At 45.2% G+C, this 17,995-nt stretch overlaps 1 protein-coding gene across 1 annotated transcript in view; it reads left to right on the top strand.

The window, feature by feature from the left end:
- The window catches only part of PRLR (prolactin receptor), a 130,874-nt gene that overhangs the window by 99,582 nt on the left and 13,297 nt on the right, over positions 1–17,995 (top strand). Inside the window, exons 3-4 of the mRNA XM_081132505.1 lie at positions 1,254–1,334; positions 15,667–15,773. Coding sequence (XP_080988631.1) covers positions 15,704–15,773 — 70 coding nt within the window. The 5' untranslated portion in view covers positions 1,254–1,334; positions 15,667–15,703. The remainder of the gene's footprint in view (positions 1–1,253; positions 1,335–15,666; positions 15,774–17,995) is intronic.

Below are 17,995 nucleotides of genomic sequence, written 5' to 3'. Positions count from 1 at the left end.
GCTGGCTGGACTCTCACAAGCTGTTGGTCTCCTCTCCCCACCTACAACATCCGACGGCCATTGCGGAGCTGGACTTGGCAGAGAAGTACTTAACTCACACATTCCCCCTTCATACCAGCTCGCACACCATGTCTCTATCACGCCTTCCTAGGATGCTAGGCCCAGCTGACAAATAGGTCGTGATGTGTTATGACTCTATTTTGCAGTTGGAGAAACTGAGCCTCAGGGCTTTCCTCCGTATATACTACAGTGAAATGGGATTTAGATGCCCCCAGACCAACTTGACATGTGTAACACGTACAACCTTGAGGGTGCACTCCCTCTTTTTCAGAGGAACTTATGGACTCATGGAGATATGAAACTGACTAGGCCATTGATCAAAAGAGAATTCTAGCCAAAATTATGCTAAGATTTCCTGAGGCCACCACAGGGTATTTTCCAGTCTTCCAACATTGGAAAGTGATAGCCCTTCGAGGGCTATCGGACACTTCAGTGTCAAGAACCAAGCCTGAGCTTTCCTTCTGGGTCAGATTTTCTCAACATCAGCACTGTTGACATTCTGGGCCAGATCATGCTTTGTGCTAGGGACTGTACTGTGCATTGTAGGATGTTTAGCAGCATCTCTGGTCTCTACCCACTAAATGTCAGTAGGACACTAACCCACCCAACTTGTAACAACCAACGATGTCTTCAGATACTGCCCAGGGTCCCACAGACGACAAAGTTTCCCTCCTAGTGGTGACAACAAAATGTTTCCAGACGTTGCCAATGTCTCCCCCAGGGGAAAAGTGGGGAGATCAAAAAGCTTTGGCTCAGCTGGACCCTGCAGCCTAATAGCCCTGCCCAGGAGTATTGGCAACATTGCAACCGGTAAATCAACCCAGCTGGCTTCTCTGAGTTTCCTTCTCCATTCTGGGCTTCTGCCCCTCGATGCCACGTGAATCATGAGATTTGTTGAAGGAAAGACAAACAGGAGAGAACAGGGTAACATTGAATCCTGGACCAGCCCTTCCCTTTGTGAGGTTGAAGAGATCCAGAGAAGCACCGTGTAGTCTGAACTGTGTTGCAAGGCACCGGAGGGATTTGGCTGCTATTTTTCCTTTGTGTGCATACTTATTTATAGACCACAGTATTGCACAAAAGATTTGAGAATTAGTCTCCAATTTATTTTATAAAATTTGATGGTTTTTTAAACAAATAGGCATGCATTCTAGGCAGTGGCTTAACTAGAAATCCCTCCTTCTTTTCATCAGAGTGAAGAGAGGGAGAGGTGACTTACCCACGCTACCAGCAGGCTAACTGGAAGCCCCAAGAGTAAATCCCGAAGCTCCAAGGTTGGTATCTGCTCTTTCTGCTCATCTCCACCTGGGCCTCTTATGCCCTAGTTGATCTCCTTTCCCAGCATCCAGCACCCCCCCATTATCCTCCACTCTTTACCCAACCTGGTGTTTGGTTTGCAAGGCTGGGTCTGATGCCAGTGGGTATCTGTGAAAACACAAGCGAGGACCTGAGAGCAGTTGCATGGCCATCCAAGAGAGACAGAAACGCAGCTCAGTACTGGGGTGAAAAGAACATCTAGAAAGCAGTGTTCATAAAAGAATTCAGAAGAAGAAAAAATCCCCCAAATTAGGGGAGATTAGAATTAAGAGTAGAAATACAATTTCTGTCTGAGACTCTGCCCAAGTGCCACAGTCTATTCTGTGGCTTTCAGTCTGATTTCTGGGCTCTGTGACTGAACTGTTAGTCCTTCAATCGTGTACCAGTGGTAACAATTACTCCTTAACGACCTGTCCCTGGCAGTCCTCTCTAGGGTGGATCAGAGCGCCACTCTGACTAGCATGCCAGCTTCTTTTGCAAGAGATCAGCATCCTTTGGGCTCTTCCCATTCCAACTCTCCCCTCTCCAGCCCCTCCCACCTCTACTTCCCAGGCTCTTATTTGCACATTTGTGACCTCAACTCTCCTCAGACAGCAAGAGGCTAGGAGGAACCTAGAAGCAGCCCCAGGCACTGGGGAAGATGTGCCCATCCATAGAGTGTGCTTTGAAGTGAGTCTAAAACTCTAGACCCATGATCTTGTTTTTTTGCTTTGCCCATTTTTAAAAAATGTATATTGTTGAAAATATTACAGATGTCCCCTTTTTCCCTCCCACTGACACCCTCCACCCGGCTCCCGCCCCCTCTCCAGGCCAACACAGATGGGAATGTGGTTGTTGAGGAAGCCACCAGCAGTGTCTGCCACACTCAGTTAGACACAGGGCTGTGAATAGAGAGAGAGGGGCTTTCCTCTCCTCATCTCCGGGGCAGCCTGTCAAGGAAGCCCCACCTCCTTGGCCAGGTCAGATCTGCCTGCTGTTGGCTCTCAAAGCACCTGCAGAGCTCCTTCTTAATACTTGCGTCATTTAATGTGTCTTACTAGCTGCTCTCTTCTCCCTCAGACTAAACACTAGGAGGGGTTTTTAGCACAACACTGTATTCTCAGGGCCCTGCCCAGGCCTGGTGCATCATAGATGCTCAGTGGACATTTGTTTTAAATGGATGGATGGATGGATGGATGGATGGATGGATGGATGGATGGATGGATGGATGGGTTTTCCAGTCACCAAACTAAGCCAACCCTGGCTTTTGCATTAAAAAGGGATGAATCCAGGTTTTTCTTCTTCCTCCCTGTTGTCACTCAGTGAGTCTGCACTGGGAGTATTTATTCCTCCATCCCCAGACCCAGCCCAACTAAGGACACTGGCCATTACATTTTTTAATGGACAGGTGGCTTTTCTGCTAAGAGAAAGCTTCTGAGGGAAGCCAAGTAAAAGGGAAAGAAGAAAATACAGTGAATATAAGCCAGTAAGAGAGTCAAGTAATTATCTGGCTGGATACTTAGCCCAGAAGTTTTGAGCAAAGAAACAAGTTGGAAAGAACATACTGTACATGAGTGAGGAAGGGCGCTGATTAAATCCGGCAGAGACAGAATGTGCTGGTACGAGATGCAGCAAAGCAAGGGGAGGGAGGGACTTGGGGACTGGAAGTGGCTTCAAGACATAGCACAGACGCTGTGACTTCTGAGTCCACCTGCTTCCCCTCGGCCCACCTCCCTCAGAACCTCCAGGTCCTCTCGTTTGCATACAGTGGGTGAATGGAGCTGAGTGGCCAGAGTGAAACAAGTGCCCCGCTTCTCAGAGAACCCTACGAACTTCCTAAACTCTTTTTAAATGAGATGACCCCACCCTTCTCTGAATTCTTAAAAAGAGAGTTGTTCCATGAAATTGCCTTTCATACACTTGTCAGAAGATTAATGACAAATCATGGCTAGTTGTCCCTCGGTATTTTAAATAACCCTAAGATGAACACAGTAATGGAATTCGGAGAAATGGAGGGAATTCCTAAAAACAAATGAGCAGGCTGTGGGACATCACGAACTGTCGAGATCACTCTTTGTCCCTGAGAGGCGGAGTGCATGCTCAGCCACACGTACTAATTGACGCAGGGAGGCTGGCTGTCAGCAGCTACTGAAAATCTGCTACAGCACAAACAAGCAATTTCTCTACTCCACACAAGTGGGGACCTTTTCCGTGTATTTACCCCATGAAATGGCAGGTCTTCATTAGGAGATTGTTTTTGGATGATAACATTTCTATGGAGATTTTCCCCCTCAAGTATAAAAGTAATGACTTTTTATGTTGTTTAGGTATTTTAATAATATTTTATTTTATTTAAAAAGTAATGATTTTTATTTTGAAATCATCCTCCCAGAGATAACCACTGCTAATATATCAGCATATATATATATATATATATACACACACACACACACACACACATATATATATATACACACACACACATATATATATACATATTCCCAGTCTTTCTTCTGTGAGCATGTGGGGAAATATATATTAGAATAGAGGTCAAACATTTCTATTTTCTATACCCAGTTTTCTTTTTCCTTTTCAGATGTTTCCATATCATTAAAATTTTTATTATATTATTTTAAAGATTAAATAATATTTCATTGTATGCCCATTCAATGATCTAGTTTGATAATCCTTTATGATTTGATTTCTTTTTCTTTTTTTCAATTTTCTCTTTTTATAAATAGCACTGGGGGATTCTTTTTGTACAGATTGTTTTTTGCACACATCTCTTCATTTGGAATAGGTTTTTAGAAGTGTATTTTGCAATTCAAAGTGGATCTACAGTTTTCAGGCTTTTGATAAATATTACCTCTAGAAAGATTATACTAATTTACACTCAGAGGCAAGGTGCCAGTCCCATCTCTACCACTGAGCAGCAGGAAGTATTTGCAAACTTAGTGATACCATCTTGAAATCGCACAGGGTTGGGACAAAAATAAAATATTTTCTCTATAAATACTTTGAAAATTGAAAATTCTATTAAAACACACATTGGCATTATTACCTATTTTTAAACCACACAAGGCAAACCAGCATTACCTCTCTCAACCACATATTCCAATGATTAGCAGCCTTTTAGAAAATAATGTCATTAACAACTTCCCTCTAAATGCAACTGACACCCAGTAAATTTCACTTATTCAAAACCATTTATTGAGCACCTTCTATGCATTGCGCTTTGTATTAAGTATGAGGAATACAGGAGAGAAAAGTAATCAATAAACTTCCAGCCTGGAAGGGTGCGGAGAGAAAGAGATACATCAGGAATCATTATCAGTTCTAAGATAGGGTCATAACCTGGGTACCCTGTAGGCTGGGCATCCCCCATGGTGAGGATACCCAAGGGAGTCCCTGCCTGAAGGAAGGAAAGTGGAAACTGAGAATGAGGAGGCAGCTGGGCTATTGGTTGGATGGCCATGTGCCAATCTTATTGCTTCTGAAACAATATTGAGAAATCACATTTTTCTTGCAGCTATATACATACACAGAAAAGGAGCCTTTTCTGGGGGGGTATAAAGACTTCAACATGCCACATGGTGGGAAAGCTAGGTCCTCCATGAGGTATACTTTGGGGAACACTAGATGGTTATAATTTCTCTAGCAATTGCCCTGGCATTTTTAGTCAGTGAGATATGCAGGCTGGGTCTGGGAGCAGAATTGCTTGGAGTTGTAGATGGGACTTTAGAAGGGTGTAGAAGGAAGATAGAGGGGCAAGATATGGCAACTGGACAGGGAGAGGAACTTTGGAGGGAATGACAGAGATGCCTAGCAGAGGTCTGCTGTGAAATGGGCTACCTGCCTACCCACAAGATCCGTGCCCTTGTTAGCACATGAAGTGATAAAAGGCTGTGTGTCACTTCCAGATGGACAGACAGTGAGAACTAGGCTGCGTGTTGGAGGCTGTCACACCTGGGTTACTCATCCTTCATTCTGTAGCGTGTAAGTGCTACTCTGTGCTCAGGAGACTTCTATTAAGCAAGACCTCTCCTGGTCTGCACAGGAGCTTAAAGTCAGCACTACCTGCTGCTCTTCCCATACTGACCCACTGGGTCCACTTGGGCTCCATGTGCTTGGCACATACACAGAGCTTTAAAGAAAAGGTGGAGATTGAAATGAGGTTTTTTAGACAATCAAGGACGTTCAGAAATGCACTCCAGAAATCCAGATGTGGATTAGCTCCCCTGCTTAGGCACACCCATGAAAAGCATCCCAAGCTATTTGTATTTTGACTTGTAAATAAATTGACAATTAACAGAACTGCAGGTACCAGCAAAGCAACAAGCTCATCTTCCAAATCATATTGTTTTGTGGTAATATTAAAATTAATTTCTGTCTCTAAAGCTGAGTTGAGAGACGTGGGAATGTGACAATAGGCTATCTACCAGGCTAAGGATGGGAAATTATTATGGGTAATCTTTCAAGAGTGTTTACAAAGATAAGAAAAAATTAACCTTTTGGATGATGACTTCTTAATCTTTGGTTTTCTTTCTGTGGTCTCAGAGAGGGTTGCCTGGAAGACATAACATCAGTTATATGTTGTACAAAGAGGTGATGTTATTATTGTAAAGCAGTAGTCAACAATGACTGACTAGGTTCTTACAGGCCAATGTCATGGAGGCCAAACGTACAAACATTTGCTTAGGCCCACTCTACTTCCATGTACCAATACACTGGCACAGGAAGCCTGGCAACTGTTGTACATCTTTATTGATGCTCACAGATGGGATGGTGGACTTATGAAGAAATCTAGAGAGAGATCTTTTTATAATTGAGAATAGCCATAGCCCTTGCCTTTTAAGATGTTAAGCATATCATGTCATATTTTCCTAAGTGCAGTTGTCTTACTTTTGGATACAGAAATGTATCATTATTCAAAGTTCATTTATCCAGCAACCACATCTCAGTTGGCTTTGTCACCATCTGTCCCTGAGTTTAAATTAATGCATATGAACAGCTTTATTGGGGAAATCAGTATGGTCTGAGAACATATCCTCAGTAATATGGAGGACCTATTGATAAATGGGAAGTATGTGTTGCAGAGTGCAGAGCTCAAGGTCAGGTGCTTTTTCAGTAGATCCGTGATAATGTGTTTTATATATAGCCTTATAAAAATATTCAGTCAGTCATTCAACAGGTGTTGTTGAACACCTATGGACATACACAAATGTGACAGTGTATAGGGGCTGAATATGTAGAGGAAGCAGGACAGAGGTCACTCTGAGATTTCAGTGATGGTATTCAAGATGGAACACTGGCAGCAGGCCAGGTGTCACAGGTTTCCCTCCTATTCACAGCTCTTTTACTTGGTTCCATATACTTGTTATCATATAAACTAAACTGTCTCTGGATTGTCCCTGGATTGGTCAGGCTAGGGCTAGCCATTATACAGACCAGCCTCTCTATATCTCAGAAGCTTAGCAACCAAAGCTTTATTTCTCACCCATGTGACAGTGCAGTAGCATCAGCAGGGGACCGGTGATCCTTCCATCTATTGGCTGTACTAAGCCCTTGGGACCTTGAAGTCCTCACTTTCATCTGCTTCTGGCCAGTAATGAGTCAGAGAGAGAGGGAATGAGATGTGTGAGAAGTTTTAAAGACCAGGACTAGACTAGAAGTACATCATTTCTGCACACTTTCAGAAGCCACAACTCAGTCACCGGACCTCATCTAGCTACAGTGGACTCAACAAGGTGAACTTTGTGTGCCCAGAAAGAAAAGGGGAACAATTCTGATAGGTACCAAAAGTGATTACTACTCTTGTGAATGGTCTCCCAGGGTTTCAGCTGAGATGGTGGAAAAAATCAGTAATCCCAGAGGAAAAACGCTTTTGACACATACTTGAGAATTTCTTCATGGACTTATCAGTCGTCTCTAATGTGCACACAGCCCAGTCTCAATGCTCTAAAGATTCTCCCAGGAGGCACTTCATCTTCCCAGGCCTCTGCTTACCCATATAAACTAAAAGTTTATAAAAGTAAAAGTAAGAGGTTGGATCAGAATTCTCTCAAATCTTTTGACTTTCTTCATTTCCAAATTGCCATGATTCTAGATCACCTGCTCTTCGTTTCCTCCTGAAAGAAATAATCAGGGAGCCAGATGGGGCAATGCCAATAGGCCAATAATTTATTTTTTATTTCAATTTTAACTTCCCTTCTTATTTGCCAAGCCCAAGTTTCTAGAAATTAAAATATGCATAGTAGACAAGGTTGTTACCAATACAATACTGATTTCTTTATGGCAAAGTAAAGTTCTTTGGTGGTTTACATGAATGACAACATATTCACACACACATACGTATAACACACACAGAGAGCCCTCTGTGAAAACATGATCTTGTCTGAGCAGTCTTGCAAAATATGTGTTCTCTTCCTACTGCTCTTGCTTTGTATGAGTCGGTTGTGCAGTGGTAACAGTGCTGTCTCAGTGGCTTACAACATTTACTCTTTGCTCACTTTATGTAAAGATGGTGAGTCAGCTGCAGGTTGGCTGTGGTCCTGCTAATATTGGCTGGGCTCATCTGGGTCCCACCTGTGTTCTCATGTTAGAACCCAGACTGAGGGAGTAGCCACTATCTGGCACCTCCTGCGGGCATGTGGGGAACAGGAATAAGAAAGCCTCAGCCAAACCATGCAGCTGTGTTTAAGGCTTCTGGTTGGACACAGCAAAAAACAATCATAACCATTTCTATTCTATTGGCCAAAACTTTCACTCAGCCAAGTCCAAAGCCATTGAGGTAGGAAGTGTACTCCTCCACAGGATGCATGAGTATGTCCAATGACAATGGATGGGGTTATGCCGTATTATGACTGGCGGGGAGCAAATAGTTGGGGACAGTAATCCAGTCTGCTCACACCCCCACCTCCTCCACTGAAACTCTAATTGCAACATTTCCCATTGTGAGGAAGCTACTTTACCTCTCTCCTGCTGTGGAAAGCTCTTGGGTTGGAGAAAGTTAGGAGGGAGAAGCAGTCAACAAAGGGGAAATGGAGGGATTTTAGTGAACATTTGTATAGGCCTCACCATAGGATGGGCACTGTTTTAAGTTCATTGCAAATACTAACTCATGAAGCTCTCATCATAGCTCTGTGAGGTTGGTCCTAGCATTATTCCCGTTTTACAGATGAGGAAACTAAGGCACAGAGAAGTTAAGTAATTTGTGATTACATATCTAGTAAGTGGCAAAAACAGGATTCCAACCCAGATAATCTGGCTCCAAAATCCCTCTTCTTAAACACTCTGAGAAGGAAGAACAATAGGAAGATTCTAGCACTGTTGAATAGCTGGTTGCTGATATGCTGTGATTTTAGGGGAGCAAGGAAACCAACAGCCTCTGGAAGGGGCAGACATATCATTAAGACATGACAAGCATGTTTCTCAAAACGTACATCAAAGTGAACATTGTGAGATCATTAGGATATAGGTCACTGCCCTTGGCACAGTCCTGCATCATCTCTTCTCTCGTGGACCTTACAGTCTAGTGGAAGGAGATACACCATCAACAAATAAGAGAGAGGTATCATAGGTCAGATGACGGCAGTTGCTGCGGAGAGCAGTCAAGTGGGGCAGGGGAATGAGGAATGTGGAGCGGTGCTGGAGGCAGGTTGAATTTGAAGATGGTAGTCAATGAAGGCATGCCGATCTGGTGACATTTGAGCAAAGGCCTGAAAGGGGTGAGGGATATAAATATTTGATGAATGAATAAATGAATGCCCAAGCAGATTTAGCCATCCCAGCGAGACCTACAAATAAACAAATAAAAGATTACTTATCACTTATGCCTGGCTCGGGCCACCCTCTCCCCTGACGTCACTCAGGTCGATCTTGTGGTTGACCCCTGCTCCTCTCTCTCCTCTCTCACTTGGCTGCCGCCACTCCCAATTCTAATAAAGGATCTCCTGTGGGACAGGAGGGGATACAACCACAATCTTCTTTTTAAACGGCCAGGTGATTTTTTTCTGATTGAGAACATGCAGGGGCCGTGGGTGGCAGTTGTTCCCATTGTTCTGGGTTGTGGGGAGAGAGGATCTGTACCGGTATGATTGACATCTGCATGCCCGTGCACCTGAGAGGAGGCCAAGCATGTTTTGTGTGACAGGAAAGTGAGCCAGATGTGAAATCAGACAGAGCTAATAGAATTAGTGCGCTATGAGTAAATGACAAAGTGTGAAACCCTTTGAGCTCCAGTTTCCTCATCTTTGAAATGGGAGCAATGATATAGTAGTAATAGTAAGAACAATAATAGTAGGTTTCCTGCCAACTCACAACATTATTATAAGAATAAAATGTGATAATGATATGAAAGTGCTTTATAAACTTTCAACCACCATGTCAATAAAAAAGTTTCCCATTTTATCTTTGATGTTGGTGCTAATTTGAGGCAGGACTCAGAGTCTAAAGACTGAACTCCCTCTGTTGTGCCACCTGCACTGTGTGATGGTGGACAGAGCTGGTTACCTCTCTGAGCCTGTTTCCCCACCTGTCAGATGGAGCCTCCCAGCAGCGACATTATCCATTAGGTAACATCATGCCAGCCTGTCTTACTGCTGTACCGCTGGAATCATCTGGAGGGCGTTTTAAGTGCCCATGTGCCCATGGGTCCAGCTCTGAAAACCATGGAGCAAAACAACAGCTTTATAAACTACAGAACATAACCTATAATTTCCAGGTGTATTTTAATTATTATTGATCGATGATCTCATGAGGGGCTCATTTCTCTGAAAATCAGGCCAATGTGCATTTTTTCTACCATCTGTCCAAAGTATACCCTGGCAGCGAGAATTGTAACTCCCCCAGGTCCTATTCTTGCCTCCAAGCCAAGCAGGCTGAGCAAAAATCAGCCTGCATCAGATCAAAAATGCTGCTGGGGTTGGTATAATCAGATTTTGAGTGATGCCTCCAGCCATGGGGAAGCACTCAGTGTTGTTTTATTAAAGTGACTCTAGTGCAAAGGCGCGTAAGTCACAGGGTGGCGATTTACCCCAATTCCATTGGGAGCCAGGAGATCTTTCCATTGTAATCCCCATATGTGGAACCAATCCTGAGTCAGCTCCAGTCTGGACAAATGCTCTCTCTGCTAATCATGGCCTCTCATAGCACGCAGCCATCACCACGCACAGCACACTCCCTCCCCTAGGATGTGTCTCCACAGAGCAGACTTCCAGAAGTTCTCCCGTGGTGTTACTTCGGGTTCGCAGGAGAGGAGGGGGAGAGGGGCTCTGGAATCGAGATGGGCATCTACAGCAGCCTTTACACTATTTCTGATCACTTTCACACAGCCGTGATGTTCTGACTCAACTGCTAGGCTCTAATGTGATGGTCCTTTTATGTAAAAGGGATCCCCTTGTAGGAAGTTCCAGAATTTTCCTATCAAAGGCTGTCTCAAAACAAGGAACAAGATGGAAACCTTATTGGGAATCAATAAAATGCAAATTTGATAATTGCAGTGATAAACAATAATAATAATGGATAATCATATGAGCAAGGGAACTGCTGTGGAAGTTCACAAATGTGTAAACACGTGGTCTGGCGATGGACAGAAACACTGCATTGCTATGGGCACATGCATCGCACCCATCTAGGAAGAGCTAGAACTGTTGTCTCCCACCCTGGACCAGGGTTCTCTTAGCACCACATCCCCAACTTTCAATGTCTGTCGCAAAGAGCAATTGCCATACTCTCCTTGAAACTCTCCAGTTCCCCTGCCAAAGACACAATACTAAGCTGGCTCCAAGTCTAACATTCGCTAATGCTAGCTTAGGGTGCATCCTCCTGAGTGAAGTTTCATCCCATGTCTCAGAATCTTGTTCAGCTTTTTCACCGTTAGGGTTTCATCGATTCACTTATTTATTCCAGAAGTCGTTGGCCATTGACTTTGGCAGAGTTTGTACAAAGGCCTAAATCTCGTCCCCTGGTGCGAAATCACTAACCCTCCTCCTGCTCGCCCCACTCTGAGCACATTATGTCCTCTGCTTTCCAGGCTAAATGTTGGCATTGTCTATTGGAAAGACAAACCAGACTCCTGGAAATCTCAGGGTGCATGTGGGGTTCTCTCCCTGTTAGTCCAGCCTCAGACCATCTAACCCAGGCGGAGTGGCAGGTAAGGGGACCCAGTGGGCTGAGGACCCCAACCCAGCAGGCCCCAAGGAAGCACCTCACACAGTCCCTAACATTGAAAACAATAGGAGGATGTATTTGTAATTTGTTTGCAAGAAATGAGACGTTTTGCATTGTTAAGACAAGAAAGACATTTGAAATTTAATTTGGATTAATCATCAGGAGATACAGCAGGCAGCATCCTAATTATTCTGTAGAGAACTGAGGGGAGGAGCGCAAAGTGGCTATGGGGGGTGCAGGGCCTCCCTGCGATCTGAGCCTTGACCAGTCTTAGCAAAACTCAAAGTCTGCCAAAAACTGGCAAATGTGCATCAAGAGTAGAATGAATAAATAAATTATGGTCTTTCATTCGATGCAATATGAATGAAAATGAATGAAATGAAGTGAAAATGAATTTTGTAAAATGACATGTAACAACAAGGCTGAATCATACAACGTGAAATGAAAGAGGCCAGACACACCCACTCAAAAAATGCATATTGCATGATTCTATTTATATAAAGTCTAAAAGTCGTCCAAACAGATCTGTAGTGTTAGAAGTCAGAAGAGTGGTTTCTACTGGGAAGGGGTAGGTAGAGATTGGGAGAAGACACCAGGGGGACTTCTGGCATTCTAGTCATGTTCTCCTTCTTGACCTGGTTGTGACATGAGCAAATTCACTTGGTGATAATTCGTTGAGCACAATACTTATGATTTGTACATATCTTACGCATGGCAGTCTTTAAAGAAATGCAGATCTTGGATTGGGCAGGCTTGTCCATTGGAATTGGGTTTGCAAGAGCTAAGGAGGTCCTCAGAATCCTGCTAAGCATGCTAGGTCCATCTCTAGAGTCAGGGGAAATGATTCAAAAATCTGGCCAAATGGGGCAGGACAAGGTAGGGACTATACTCACTGTGGGGATCACCTGATACCAGGTCTTGGGAACAAGTCCCACAGAATGGTATAGCTGAGATGGCTGAGGTTTAGGGTTGGCTCGAGCGCAGATCTGTTATTTTGTGCTCTCAGGAGGCCACACTGCCTCCTCTCCTGTTGCACACACTTCATACCATAGAGAGTGGGATCAGTACAGGCTATGGGACCATGGCCCTGATCTTCCATCCAGGGGGAGTGGCTCTTGTTTCTCAGAATAGCAAGCTACCAGGGCAAAAACTGCCAGACTTCTCTTTCTCAACTGCTGGCCTGGGTGAAGACGCTTGGCTTAATGGGAGAGAGCAATGAAGGGAAGCTTTTGGAAGAAGTGGGTCTGAACAGGCTCAGCACTGATAAGAAGGGAGTTCTGTGGGGCTGTACTGCAGTGGGACATACAGGTGGGAAGGCATGTTTGAGCAAGACAGTGGGAGGAGCAGAAAGATGGGAGAGTGTTCAAGGATTCAGGAGCTGGGAAGCCAGGCAGCTGGTCGCGGGCAAGGTGTGGGAGCTGCTGACTTGCTACAGTCCTGCTCTTTGATTCCAAGTCTTCCATTTCCAAACCACAGTCACACCTAGGGAGCTGGTGAGGAGTGAAGCCAAGATAATTGCCTTCAGGAAGAGGTGTGGGGCTGACTTTTTCCTAAATGAACTCAAAATATTTGAAACCATTTGCCACTATAACCATCACTAAAAACAGTCTACAGAGCCTCTTGGGTGTTCCAGCTCCAATTGGGGTAAATGGTCTTGATCAAGATCCTGCTGGCAATGGGGGAGTTGGCTCAGAGAGACAAAAGCCAAAACCAAATTCATCCCCAGCCTAGTGTCAATCAGCCATAAAAAATGGTCAGTGACAGCTGGAGGTGTGCCAAGTGCTGGGAAAACACACAAGACGCGATCAGGGTTAACATCCAGTGTAACTCCCTCAGGAGTGACCGGCTTGTTATCTTTCTCTCTGAACGTTTATTTACCCAGCAGTGTTTGTCCTGCTGGGGAGCAAGACGCAGAATGAGTTGGGAAATCATTACTGAAACACAATAATGACACCACTATGTGCATATCTAATTCCCTAGCACAGAGGTCTCAAGGCATCAGAAAATGCACATGGCTAGTAACCAAACTGCAGGCTGTCTTAGGAAATCCTGGCAAACGTGGTTTCATCTAAGTCCACAAAATACTTTCTGAAAGTATTTCTATAGGGAAATTTTATCTAGGAGAGTTTCTCTGAGCCTGGATCAGGGCACCAGAAAGTATAAGCAATGGCAATATCTGCTTTCTCTGCCCCCACCCAGCTCCTCATCCAGGCATTTCTTTTGCAAAACACTTGGAGCGCTGATTGGGTAGAGAAGTCTGGATAGCATCTGGCCTCGCCCAAAGGTGTGGTTTAAAGTATGTCACTCTCAAGCACTTTGATGCAATGCCCCAAAGAGCAGGGAAATCTCGATAAAAGGATATTATAATACCTCTTCAGCCAGTGGGAGGAATTTCCATCCCCAAGCCCGGCGGAGGTCACCAGATCCCCAGGACAAAGAACTCCACTGAGGCCATCCGGACCTACAGGAGCTAGATTAGTGGCAGTCAAGTGTTTGAGATGCTCAGGCGCCAGGGGGGTGGGGTGCTGAGGTGAACTCTCTGAGCCCTAGTTCTCCTGACTCCGAGCCCACTCAAGGCTTGGCGTGCTGCCCACCTTGGGTAGGTTGCTATTGTCTGCGTTGTCTCCCCCCATCAAAGTGAGAATAATATACCATCAATCACAGACTGTCCACAAATCAAGATGATTTCCCAGATGTGCTCAGATTTGCCAGACTTCTGTCTTTAAATGACACATGACTGAAAGTTTACTAACCCACTCTGTACTTCAGTTTCCTCATCTGTTAAAAGGGGCTAGTCATAACCTGTGTTACAGTTGGGGCTATTGTGAGGGCTAAACGAAATTTAAATAATTCAGATACTTAGTACAATGACCAGCCCATAGTAAGTGTTCCATGCACAATAGGCATGATTTTAAGCCCATTATGAGTCTTTAACTTGATTTCAATAGGCAATCCTGAGGAGTTAGATGGATGGGGCAGTTTAGAATGTACAATCTGGAAGTGGAAGAGTGACTAGAAGGTCCCCACAGAACAGCGTCCTGGCCACCTCCCAGAGCCCCGATATGAGAGTCACTTGATGACACCCGTGAGCCCCAAACCTCTATTGTCACTAAGACTTTTATCTCTGAGAACATCTCAGAGAGAGCAAGAGCAGGTGGACAAAGCTTTCAAGAAGCCCACTGGCAGATGGGGAATGGGCAAAGGCTGGCCTTTTTGGGGCTCATCAAATAACAGTCATTTCAAACGTCCCCAGATTTGCAGCCTTGCCCCTGGATGGTCTTCCCTTGATTTAAAAAAAAAAGGAAAAATTTAAAGGAAACTGTACGCCGCGTGCTTCCAAGTATTTGCGCTTCATTCATCAAATCTGTTGTTTTCTGAGAGTTGCGTGAAATCTAACAAAAAGGACATTTAGAGGCTTTGAAACTGGTTCCAAGGGTAAAAATAATATTAATAATACTTGAAACTCTCAACCCTGCAGGTTCAAATCTTACTTAACACTCCAAACCCAAGGGACTTGAATTATTATAGGGTTTGTCATTTCTTGTTTATGGACCTTTTCCAAAGGGGAGAAAGAAACCACATGGAAGTTCACCAAAGTTCACTGTGTAGTTCATGGCCATGCCTGTAGCCAGGATTTCCAGAACCTTCTCAGCCTGATCCCCCAGAGGAAGCCCCCTAACTTTGCAGCATCCGTGAGGCCAGGTTGGAGTTGCACTGAGTGTACCGACTTCCCAGCCTGCTTTACTCTTGGCTGCTAGATCAAAGCCCTCCCAGAACAGTTCTCTAGTAGGGCACACAGTCCATGTGACACAAAATGGGCAATATATCGTTAGGTGACTGCTGGGTGGAAGAGAGCAAATTTTCCTTGGGGTGCGTGCAAAGGAGCCGACTGCCTCGCCGCTGCCCTTGAAGGCTGTCATCTGACGACCTCTGGTGGTGGAATATTTCCCAGCATGTGCGCAGAGAAGCCTCTGAGCCAAGCCATTGGACCATGTTACATCTCCCTACACTCCTTCCCTCCTGTTTGTCATTCCCATAAAGCAGGGAGCAAGAATCCTCTGCAAACACCCAGAATAAAGTGGTGTGTGTGTCTGACCAGACTGTCATTTCAAAAAGGTTGCCTGGTGCCTTCTCTTCCAGTGAACCTCTGATTTCCTGTGGAAACAAGGGAGCCAACATGAAGGGAAATGTGGCGCCCACATTGGTTGCCATTTTGCTACTTTTTCTCAACACCAATCTTCTGAACGGTAAGTAAGAGACTGTCCTGCTCTCTTTAGTTCCCTGGGGTGTTTACTGAGAAGGCGGAGAGTCCATCACAGCCCTCTTGTAATGCAGTTACAAGAAATGAACGTGTTAGTGTCATTGGCTGCTATTAAGTGCTTTGCAATGTATTTGGCACTAAAAATTAATGCAAAAGCCTGTCACTGTGCTCGGGCTTCCATCCTCACTCCGGGAGTGCAGTGAGGCAGCTGGACAAACACGAAACCAGAGCTTCCGTCTGGGTTTTGTTCAGTTACCAGCTGTGTGACCTCGAGCCCATAACCTAACCTCTGTGGGCTTCCACATTTTCGAAGTGAGGATAGTGATGTTTCCTCCACCTCAAATGAAATACTGTATGTGAAAAATCTTTGAGAAACTAAAGAGATATGAGAGGTGGTTGTTGCATGGTGAGAAAGGGGCACAGCCAACTCTATTACCTGTGCTAACGGGGGAGATGAAGTTCACAGCTACACTGCACTGTGTGCCTGTGCGCCTACCCTTTGCATTTCTGGGTGTGTGTACTTTTGGACATACCTATGTGTATATTAACTTCTCTGTGTGTGCCTGATTGCAACTACTTCTCTGTGTGTACCTGTCTGAGTATCCATCTGTGTGTGTACCTCTCTGTATGTGTATATTTCTGAGTGTGTACCAGTGTGTACTTCTCTAAGTATGCACCTGAGTGTACTTCTGTGTGGGGCGTCACGTGTGTTTCTAATGCGAGCTCTGTGAGGACCTGTCTGTAGACCTGTGTGTAATGTGCCTGTGTGGCTGTCCCTGTGTTTGTGTGCACTTTATGGAGGTCGCGAGACAGTCCGTTCATTTTAACTGTGTCCTCTACAGTGGGTGGAAGGAACATTTGACTGACTGTAATTTCACAACTTTACAGCCCCCTGTTGAGTTTCTAGAGGTACTGCTAACAGCCAGTGAAATGTGAAAGAGAGGAGCTTTCAGAGAGCAGAAGGAAAGCAGGGATCAGTATCGTCCACAGGGAAATGTTAATTGCCCAGAGTGTCAACAATACCCCTAGCTTTGGGGCTTTTAAAATAAACTTTTCTTTCTACTTCACACACTCCTCCCCAGCCATGATAAAAACCAAACAAAAACAAAACCCTTGCCTCAGCCTGTGAAATTATCCTAGAGGACGAGCAGTATTACAACTGTTGGCAGAGTGGGCCCCAGGCTGGCCGGCCTGGGCCGTTTGGGGGGCTTGGAGCGCAGCGCAGCTGGCAACGCGATCGGCCTGGCGTCCTCGGGCCAGCCTGCGCCCCGCGTCATACCATTCGTTCAATCCTGCGAGGTGGGGCTCCTCTGCCCAGCGTCAGGGCAAGCTCTCAGGGTCACACATTCCCCCAGGGGCCTGACAGATACGGAAGAGAAGAGGGGCCAGCTCACCAAGAACTTTGGGGATTAGGCAACAAAAACATTCCATCCCCTCGACACTGTGTTTTCCACATCACCTCTTTCAGACCTTCCAGCTTCCCGCTGGGCCTGGACACAGATCTTAGGTAATCGTGGTGGCCTGTAACCAGGAGACCAGCACCCCACTCCCCAGCTTCCCACCATCCCCCCCCCCCAAAAGCCATAGAATTACAAGGAAGTCCTTTGCCCCTCTCCACATAAAGACCCAAGGAGAGAGGGGGAAATGTAAAAAAAAAAAAAAAGAGACTAAAAACCAAGATGCAGAAATAGGGGGCGGGGGCGATGGGGAGATGTACTGTGAGACTGGGTCACAGGTCCACGTGGAACAGAATTAAGGAAAAGTGAAGGGGAAAGGAAGGAAAGGAGAGGGGAAGGGACGGGGAAGGAGGCCGCTAAAGGAGGAGCATCAGCGATACGATGAAACACAAAAGATCAGAGACTGAGTTAATTGTGTGGAAATGGCAAAAACATGTAGATTAGTGAGCAGAGTGGACAAGTGCCAGAGAGACCTGTGTCAGCAAAGGGGGAGAATTCATTTTAGGGCCACCTTTATGCTGTGGGCAGGTGGGTACCAGCTTTATAAACTCCATGGGACTATAGAAGGGCCACACACTCTTCAGCCCATCCTACTCCTGGTGCTCACTCTCTGTTGAAATTCTCCAGTTTGTCGCTTGATCCTAGGTTGCTGGTATCTCCATCTCATAGCACACAAACACACACACACACACACACACACACCCCACCACCACCACCACCACCAATGTGGCCACAAAGCTCTCTCCCCCAG

The sequence above is a fragment of the Miniopterus schreibersii genome (genome assembly GCF_964146895.1).
Source record: "Miniopterus schreibersii genome assembly, chromosome: 3".
In the NCBI taxonomy this organism is placed as follows: domain Eukaryota; kingdom Metazoa; phylum Chordata; class Mammalia; order Chiroptera; family Miniopteridae; genus Miniopterus; species Miniopterus schreibersii.
Note: the sequence above shows the minus strand (reverse complement) of the source record. Positions and strands in the feature narration are given on the sequence as shown.